Source organism: Acyrthosiphon pisum, chromosome X (assembly GCF_005508785.2).
Source record: "Acyrthosiphon pisum isolate AL4f chromosome X, pea_aphid_22Mar2018_4r6ur, whole genome shotgun sequence".
NCBI lineage: Eukaryota > Metazoa > Arthropoda > Insecta > Hemiptera > Aphididae > Acyrthosiphon > Acyrthosiphon pisum.
Genome location: NC_042493.1, coordinates 94,692,364 through 94,703,251, shown reverse-complemented (window position 1 = coordinate 94,703,251; position 10,888 = coordinate 94,692,364). Strand labels below are relative to the sequence as shown.

At 27.9% G+C, this 10,888-nt stretch overlaps 1 protein-coding gene across 1 annotated transcript in view; it reads left to right on the top strand.

The window, feature by feature from the left end:
• The window catches only part of LOC100159810 (glutamine synthetase-like), a 14,098-nt gene extending 10,235 nt beyond the window's left edge, over nucleotides 1-3,863 (top strand). The window contains exons 6-8 of the mRNA XM_001946098.5: nucleotides 2,361-2,560; nucleotides 2,637-2,776; nucleotides 3,692-3,863. Coding sequence (XP_001946133.2) covers nucleotides 2,361-2,560; nucleotides 2,637-2,776; nucleotides 3,692-3,840 — 489 coding nt within the window. The 3' untranslated portion in view covers nucleotides 3,841-3,863. The remainder of the gene's footprint in view (nucleotides 1-2,360; nucleotides 2,561-2,636; nucleotides 2,777-3,691) is intronic.
• The last annotated feature ends 7,025 nt before the right edge of the window (nucleotides 3,864-10,888 follow it).

Genomic DNA, 10,888 nt, shown 5'->3' with positions numbered 1-10,888 from the left:
GGCGGCGCGGCGCAGCGCGCGCTGGTCGCAGGATTAAACTCAAACTTATACCTTAGCTTATAAATTAAAACGTTACTGCGACGTGACTACGTGAGCCATTATCCAGTTTCATCCAAGTTGAATGTAAAAAAAATTAATATAAAATATAAATTTTGGTAAATAGAATTATGAAATTATGAAAAACTAAAAAGTAAAAACTAACTAAAAAATTGCGCCACAAAAAATATTGCGCCCTAGGCCAGTGCCTTGGTGGCCTATGGGTAAATCCGCCCCTGCGTGGATATGAGTACATGACCTTCATATAGATTATAAGTTATATTACATTAAAACATAACAATTGTCAATTTTTAATTTAAAATTATTAATTTTATTAAAAACATTTATAATTGCAACTCGCATAGTATATAATTTACAACTTAATAAAATAGATTAATATTTAATACACACAAAATTATGTTATCAAGAAATAGAACAGAAATGTTTGTGTTTTTATATTGGATTATTTTTATTTTAGACTGATAGTAATATTTTTATAGTAATATTTACGTATAAACGAACATTTTCAAAATGTTTTTAACTTGATAGATTTTTTTTTAAATTAACTGAGAAAAGCTAAGTTATTTCAACTGTAAATTAAACTAGTTGAGTTCATAAGTGGATTAGAAAATAAACTAACTAGTTAAGTTAAAATATTAAAAATAAATTAAAAACTTTTTAACTAAACTTTAACTTTTTAACTAGTTAATGCCCACCTTTGATATAGTGTATAACGCTGTCTGTAGCGTTATACTGTTAATTTTTTTATTGGTAATTGTTTGAAGTTAAATATAATACATAGATTTTATTGTAAAAAATACTTTAACCATAACTGGATAGAGTGGGAGTAAAAATTGTCTTGTGTAGTTGTAAATTATATCACACGAATTTGAATCGAATTTCAGTCCTACTTCTATTAAAACATATTGAACTTCTTTTAAATTCAATATCTCTTATACTTAACTGTAATTACTTAAATGTAAACATTTTACACTTTCACATTTTAGCGACCTTGCGGGGAGGTACTTTTAACAATAAACACTCATTATTCCAATAAGTTAGTTTTACAATAAGAAATTTGAAATCATTATAAAACAATATACCTATTTGAAAAAAAATATGATATCTTCCTCACCTGAACTTTTAATATCTATTAATTTTTTTTAACTATACTCGTTTAAAATTTAAAAACTTTATATAGAAAAGCAAAATGGTAATATTTGTGACGGGTTGGCTCCGAAATGGCTTGATCAATTTGGCTGAATTTTTTTTTGTTGTGTTCGTAATTATTGTCGGCGCAAGGTTCTCATGAAAAGTTATTTTGGGAAAAGTAGGAAATCTGAATGTTAAAAATACAAAAGTTTTTAGTATGTTGTTGCAGATTAAAATAATAATATTATATTATTATATTGGTTAATCGGGCATGTTTGAATGGGAATTTGTTAAAATGGACCCAAGTTACATTTTTGACAAAAATAGTTTTGTTGTATATTATTCATCCTCTTATGTAAACAGATTGTTTTGTGCTAAAAAGTACCTATTTTGTATCATCTTGTCTGTGCAAAATTATTATGAAATATTTCATAGTTTATTGTACTTCTTACACAAATAGAAATAAAGGAAAACTGTCTTTTTTTCTCCTGAAAATTAGTTGAAAATATACATGGGTCTCTTTTAACAAATTGCCATTCGTATACCTATATATTGACAAAAAATAATAATACTAATCTACATAAATATAATATATAAATAAATGTTTACGTGTAGATTATACCTCTGGGAAAAAGGTAGGGTAATGAAAAGTTTGTTAATTTTGGTGTTTTTTATTCATCGAATTTTACAACGATTGATTATATAAATTCACTGTAGGTGGAATTAAGTAAGCAAGACAAACTTGGTATAACTTTGATACTTAAGATTTAAATTATAAACTTACGTACAAACAGCACAGGGTTCGTGATCTACCGCAAGTAGATTGCCAACATGTTAATAAATTGCTGCAAATCATACAGACAACGCGGGTAAAGATGGCTATACATTAAAATATTATATCATTTACTCTTAAAAAGACGTTGTTTCTACAGTGTGTACCCAAAAAGAGTTGAACACTTAGATTTTTTTGCGGGCAACGGAAAAGTTAAGATTAGTTTTGAAGACCATGCACTGAATATTAAATAACGAATTGAACAAAGTTTGAGTAATAGAGAGTTAGTACAATTAACGGACAACGAAGTGCACGGGAACAGCTAGTTTTATACAAAATTAAATTGTCTTATCTTATATTAATATATATGTAAGATAGATAAATGAATTGTTTATTTCAGTGGGAATTCCAAGTTGGACCAGTTGAGGGTATTAACATTGGTGATCAGTTATGGATGGCTCGTTTCTTATTACACCGTATTGCCGAAGAGTTTGGCATTGTGGTAACACTTGATCCAAAACCAGTTCCGGGAAATTGGAATGGTGCCGGTGCCCATTGCAATTTCTCAACTCAATCTATGAGAGAAAACAACGGAATATGGTAAGTTATAGTTTAAATTGAGAATATATTTTTAAGAGTTTTAAAATCGCAATCTAATGATTAAAAATGGTTTCAGTGAAATCAAAAAGGCTATTGAAAAATTGTCCAAACAACATATGAGACATATTAAGGCGTACGATCCCAACGGAGGCAAAGACAATGAACGTCGTTTGACTGGAAAACTCGAAACTTCATCCATTCAAAATTTCTCGTCTGGTTAGTACTCTGAAGTACCTACTTTCGCACTGTACATAGTGCTACCACCAATTCATACAAACTGCAGTATTTGAAAGAGTTTTAGAATATTTTTAAAAAGTTCCATTTATACCGCTATAGTAAAAACTAAAATTGTTATATAAATTATTTTATAAAATGTTACATTAATAACAATAAACATAAACAAATATACAGACTGATTCACCAAGCAAACTCACACCAATTTTTCAATCAATAATGAATTAATTTTAATTTTAATATTTTTAAATATAGGTACTTACCTTTTTTAAGACAGAATTTTAAAATGTTTGACATTTTTTGTTGAAGAAGAGGTTTTGAATTTTTAATTGCTAGCTTTAAAAGTTGAACAATTTATAAATTTTTAACTACAAAATAATTATTAAATTTCAAATTTTGACAAAATTCAAATTATAAATGCCTATTAAAAAAAATTGTGCTGATGTATTTTTAATATTTTTCCACTGCTATTGTATCAATATATCAGAAGTATAATATTAAATTTTCCAACAAATAAAATTTGGTTGATTTTTGTAGAAAAAAAACACATATCATCGTAAAATCAATACATTCATCATTCCGCTCTGAATTTAAAAATTAGAGTTTTAAATTAGTTTCAATAACTGCATTAATGAAGAAAAAAATTTATTGGCGCATTAGTCTGTATACGACTGATGAGAGTTTTTGTTTAATTGTTTATATATATATTTTTTTAAATCTATAATTAGAACTTATATTTTTTTAAATTTATAATAATTCGCATAAACACTTAAAAGTAATTTAAACAATTAAAAACTATCGGTTAAATTCGGCCCTCGATACTGAGTTGTGAATAATAAGTTCACATTATCATCTGTAAAAAAAAAAAAAATGAAATCTAGTTTATCATTGTTCTAGGCGTGGCCAACCGTGGGGTCAGTATTCGTATTCCTCGTGGTGTTGCCGAAGAGAAGAAGGGTTACTTAGAAGATCGTAGACCAGCTGCCAATTGCGACCCATACAAAGTGATCGAAGCCATTGTACAAACTGTGTGCCTAAATGAATAAAGAAGATATTAAAAAAATAACCTATACTCCTGCAAGATAAACATAAATATCGCCAGGCTTTGGAAAACAAAATATATTATCCGATGTTTATAATAATATAGGTACAACTGTAATTGTTAGGCCTTGTATAATATTATTGTGTTACAGTTGTAGTAGGAGAAATTATGGTAGTCAGGGGAGGGGAATGGTCTTAGGTGAAATATTGATGGTTAACAACGATGTAGCAAGAAAATACGTGCAGTAAAATGAACACACGGGGTTGACGACCTATTTCAATGAACGAAGGGACGCAGCTGGTAATACCGGTTGCTGGTGTCTTTTGTAGGAACGACGGTTCAATGGCCCGTTACACGACCTAATATCCCTCGACAAATCGATATGGGTTTGTGTACAGGTGTTGGTTTAAGAGGGACTGTAAGTGAATGTACGTATGTGTGTGTGTTTTGAGTAGTTATGAATTTGTATTTCCTTGAAGGAAGTGTGCATAAAATCGTCCTACTACTGAATTATACCTACCTAATGTTATTTGGATAGTCTATATTATAGATGTATATATATTTGATCACTGACCTTATGCGACGGTTTTTGTAATAATTCTCTGCATCTGGCTTATGTTCCTCCGGGGTAGTGTTCGACGGTCGGTATCACGGCGACAATATATGTATTTTAAAATACATAAGCCAATCAATTGATTCGTAAGGCTTATACAATATTATGTGTGTGACGCTCCTTTCTAGAGCCTCGTTATGTATGGTAATAAGAACCCGTGTTTTAATTATTGTGATTGTGACTATTATCGTATGCTCTTAGAAATCCCTACACTCGCAGCAGTCGTACACAGTCGACGGCTAACCGAATGTAATTTAAGTTATTGAGCACTTAAAATTATGCTTATGTATTCTAAATAAATTAATGTAATTATGTAATACTCATGATAATATTATAAACTAGGTTTTCCTCTTAGAAATCCCTACACTCGCAGCAGTCGTACGCAGTCAACGGCTAACCGAATGTAATTTAAGTTAATGAGCACTTAAAGATTATGTGTATACAGAGTGTAACAGAAAGATCTGACTAAAAAAAAAAAAAAATGTATGCTACTTAAACTTATGACAAAAATTGATAAAATTATAGGATTAGTAAATAGTTTTAGAAATATTCTCATGTTAGCAAATTTCCAAAAATAATATTTTTAAAAAAGTTATAGCGTTCCAAATTAATTTAATCAAAAAAATACTGGAATTTAAAAAAATTCTAAAAAATAAACTACTTTATTTAGATAAATGTTTTTACCATCCAAATAGTTCTTATAATCAGATTCGCAAATTGGCTATTTTGAATTTATTCAAAACAATTTAAATCAAATTTAAAATTTAAAATTTTTGGTTTTAAAAAATAAAATTAATTTTTTTTATTACACGTGTAGCGCAAGTGGCTATAAATTATGTATCAAAAAAAAAATTTTTAAATATTGATTAAAACAAAAGTTATTCCAAAAGTCAGTTTTATCTGTTAAACCCTGTATATCCTAAATAAATAAACGTAATTATGATCTAATAATAACTAAATTATAGTAGCACGCTATTACACGACAATAGTCACAAGGGTTGTATAGTAGGGGAATATTTATATAGATAAATTAAAAGAAGAGACTAAGTGAATTTGGTGAGTAATAAGGGAAAATTAATTATGTGGTCATACCGAAGGTTGAAATGATTCAATATACATATATGTCTGAATTGATGTTGGTGGATACTCCTCTTGAACAGCAAAGAAAGTGTATCGTGACGCTGACCGGCATGGACGTTGTGCATCGGGTGGTCTTGTGGAAAAAACTGTTCGGCGAGTCGATCCCGTAGGGTCCTTATATAATGTGACTTTGGTGTGATCCTTTCTTCTGGTGCATCGATGTCTGCGTTTACGTATTGATGTGTTTATGATTTTTATCTTCAGTGGTATGACAAGGGTGCCGCTGGTAATTTATTGTGTTATGATGTCCCTACGTCTATATCGGAAATTTTTCGTCGGGGTCTTGAAGTATATTATGAGTTATAATGTGGTGTCGTCTAGCGCCGTTGATAATTGATAGTTGGTTTTTACTAAACGGCTGGTCGGAGAGGTGTTGAATATTATTTATGTTTTGCATGTGTCGTGTGTGGTGTATGAGGGAGCTTAAGTATATGCCTAATGTGTATATATGTATATGTGTATTGGATCACCCCACACTCAGTACGGTTCACCATTTATCCTGTGTTTTCATTTAAGTCTAAATATTACATATTAGGTACACAGTTTTTAATTTTAAATTAAATACCTACCAAAAACCACATGTAATTGTGTTGTGAAGTGTTAATTGTCATTGTTTAGTTCATACATGTTGATTTTATATTTTTTATTATTTACTATATCTATATCTATCTATCTATACTACTATATAAAGAGGTGTCGTTAGTTACCGTTGTCGAAAGTGATCTCTGGACCTACTGAACCGATTTTGAAAATTCTTTCACCAATAGAAAGCCACGTTCTTTGTGAGTGTCATGGGCTACTTTAAAAAGGGAATTGATCACTCCCGATAGGTGCTAAAACAGGAATATTTTGAGATTTACGATAGAAATGTTTGTTTATTAATGGTTGCTATGGGTTATAGGAGTTAAAAATAATATTTCTTTATTATTTTTAGATTCTGAGCGGAGCGACGAAGCTATTGGTTTTATAATGGTGTTTATTTTTTTTTTTTTTATTTATTTTTATATCCTGTACCTATACAAAATTTCTTCCAGAAGGAGGGTTTCGATTTCAACATATAGTACCTTATATTTTAGCAAATTGGATCAAGATGGTACTTTAGAGAGGTCATTTTTCGATTTTCTCAATAGTTATTTAATGCCACGGGAAAAACCACCGATAAAACGCTAAAAATGGGATTTTAATTTCTAACGCTTTGTTTATCACCATAGAAACGAATAAAAAATTATAATATTATAATATTAATTCAACTTACATGATAAAATAAATAATAACAATATAAAATATCCAGACTGATAAACCGTCTCCGCTCAGAATCGTTTTTCTTATACAATGATATTTTATCATTGAATTCAAGTCTAATACAACCATTATACAATGACCCACTTGTAACTACTTTACAGCAGAGCGACATCCACTTACCTGCTTTTTTTAATCATTAATAATATTATTATGGGTAAATTTCAAAATTCAATTTGGTTAGGTTAGGTTTCACACTTCGGCCACTAAGTCATGGAATCATAAATAAGCGTACGCCGTCGTTTATAAAATGCACAATAGTTGTCAGATTGAGGTGAAAATTGTTTCTATCGACGAGAAATTTTCTCTTTTTAATTTTAATTTTATTCAAAGTAATTCGTTATTTATTACAATTTAAAATTGTTTCTATCGACAGGAAATTTTCTCTTCTTTGTGGTCTGCTACTTTGAATAATTATGAAAAAATCGAATGACTTTTTATCGCCTATCCCGTGAGAACAAATTATCCCGTAAAAAATATGAATATAAAAATTAAATTTGTTTTTAAAGCATTTTAAAATGCTCATAAGTCATATTAATTAAGCTACTTAAAAATTCAAATATCCAAGAAGCCTACCTGAGGCTCTCGAAAACTATTACCATTTATACCATAAATTCGTAGGTACTAGACATTGTACAAGTTCAAAGTTCCAATATTATTGGATACATACACTAATGTATTCTTTATCATCTATACATACTTACAATATAACTAATAGATTTTTGATTTGAAAATTGTAAGTAAAGTATTAAAGAAGGATTAAAAAGGTAATTCAAATTAATTATACACGCATATTGGTACATATACCTACATATTTACACAATATGCTTGTACAATTTATTATAATAAATACAATGTTAAAGAAAAATATAGTTAGACAATTAAAGGTCTATTCAAACATCAATAATAAGTTTTCTATAAAATAATTTACTTTCAGACGCCCATTAGGTTAGGTCCAGCGCCACAAGTTCAGTATAAATAATTATAAATAATAAATAATTTTGTAGTAAAGTAATTACTAGTTGTAAACATTTTTAAGACTGACCATTATAGGATAATCAGTGTCTACATTATAAATACATAATTTAAGAAGATAAAATAATGTAATAGTTTAAACTTATTACATAAACAATATTTTAAGTACAGATGAATGAATTATGGAAAAAAATCCGCATTTTAAAAATTGTATAGCAGAATATTTATGATACACGAATATAATTAAAGTTTATAGCAAATTTCATTATTTGATATTATATTGTATTTTAAGACATATTTAAAGACACATATTCATTTAAATACATAATTTGTTTTTATGTGATTGAATAAAAATTAGTAAATATAAAAAATACTAATTTATTTTGTTTTTATTAACTTATACTGCTCAATTCTAATCATACCAATTTGATTAATTTTTATACTGTGGATTTTTTTTCTAACTTGTGTGAATAGACCATATATGATCTTAGGAAATAACCAAACAATGGACTTTAATTTAATATTAACTTATCAAAGATAATGAACACATTGATAATTGATATCTTTAGTAGAATTCAGCCAAATTTCCATAATGCTTATTATAACAAAATCCGGATAAGACCAAAACTAATAAAAAATATCAAAAATGAACATATCCAAAATCCTAGATAAGATTATAAAAATTAAAGTACATATTTAATAATTCTATAATACAATATATAAATAGGGCTAGAGATTTTTAACATTTAAGAAATTATTAATAATTGTTGCTCTAAAATAGTGGTGCTCAACCTTTTTTGGCTCACGACACACGTTTATACATCACAAGTTTACACGGCACACTCACGTACTTGATAACCATAACAACTTTAAAAACTTCGCTGAAAACACTGTTTTCAATATTTAATAACATTTCTCGCGGCACACCGGTTGAGAACCACTGCTCTAAAATCTATATTTTTGTAAATGTCTTTAATCTTGACTATTTTACTTATTAATGTTTAAGAGTTAAATTATAGTTATCATTTAAAAATCATTAATTTTTACTATAAAATATAAGCTTTTTATATATCTTTTATCATAAATTCAGTCTTTATTACTTATTAGTTTTTTTTATTAAGTGTTATATTAGGTTTAAGATGAAATTGTTTGAACATAAAAGTTAAACAGAAAATATTAGTATTAAAAAAAAAAAAAAACTCTTAGCCCTAGTCATAAGAAATAGTTATTAAAATAATAATTCAATATTTAGATACACATTTAAATATATAAAATTAATTATCAATTAAAAATTTGTCAAAGGTAAAAGTAATTTATCTTGATTTGATTGAACCAGCCCATTATTATGAAATGTTGTTTTTTCTCCAATTTAATGTTGAAGAAAAATTTGTATCACGTTCACCAGTCTAACATGTTAAAGGTGTCTCTCCAAATCATTTGTTTGCAATTGTAGGTTTTGAGTGTAAGAATTGTATTTTGATTAGTTAACTTTACTAGCTAAATATAAAAATTAAATAAAAGTATTGAAAATTAAACTATTTAGGTTTATAATTAAAATTATTCAAACATACTTATTTTATTCTATTGTCAATCCAACATTAATATATTATGAAAATAAAGTATTTTTATTTTTCATGCATATCTTGAAAATTTATGTTGAAGCTAGCTAATTGAAATCTGGGTTATATTTGTATTGAAATGTAGATGATGTTAGAATCTCTAGAATTTGAATAGGAAATATTAAAATATTATATTCTTATAGACGGTGTCCAAGATGTCTGTTGTCTTGGGTGTTTGTATTGTATTGTATTATTATGTAGCTTGATTATGTTATTTTTAAATGAATATTATATAATAAAACACTCATACTTGCTTCATTGTTATTTTTTCCTATAACTGTGTTTGCTTGTAAATAACCAGAAAACTATCACTCTTTATGAAATGTTGTTTCTTACTGTACAACTGAGTAAGTGACACATTTTCTCCACAAGCAACAGACAATTTAAGTGATCCATATATATAGGTACAATATTTAAATAAAAATTGTATTTGATTCAGAATAACAGATTCAACTAAAAGAAAAACAAATTATAAAGCATAAGGTTATAATCTTAATAAATATTCTTTGATTTTTAACTGCTCTATGTCAAGGAAACTTACCAAACATGTTGAAAAAGTATTCTAGTAACCAAGTATCCAATTTGCATGCATAATTCCGGTAATTATAGCATATTTGAAATTGGATTATTTATAAATGAAATACTTTAAAAATTACAGTATTATATAAAATGCATTTCGACATATTATTTATTATATATATTTTCAAATTCAAACTCAAGTCACACGGCATGCGAATATGCGATGGTGAATCTTATACAATTATATTATATTATATTAGAATTAAAAATGCAATAAACAGTTTAAGGTTAATTTAATAGTCTGACCAGTGACCATAGAATACATTTTATTTAACTTATTTTGCGGTATGACTGTGTGAAGCTTTATTAAAAGTACGGTTGTAGATATATACAAGGTATATCTTAAACCGTGATCAAAAGGCAATAAGCACAATTTAAGATAACATGGTATTCTATTTTTAATTGTGGGTTCTGTGGAAATCGCTGCCACGTCTTGTAGGTACTTATCGATATTCGAAATGAACAATATTCTGCTTATCGGTCAATGATCATTATTAGTTATAAGGATATTACCATGGGCTATGCTTAGTAGTTGGTTGACGATTGATAGTGCAGATAGATGGTTTATCAATTTTGATACTAGATGCAGGCTCGGATTAAGTAATTTGGTGGTTAGCCCTATAAGTACTTTCTCAAACACATGGAAAATGTACGTCACAAATATTTTATTCAATTAAATTACAATTATTATTAATGTGATTATTTATTATGAACATATTCAAATTAATTTCTTTGTAATATGGTTTTTACAGAACCTTTCCGAGTAGCACCACTATGTGCTAGTGCCGTACACACCACTCAAACCAAACTGGTAGTCACTTGATCAA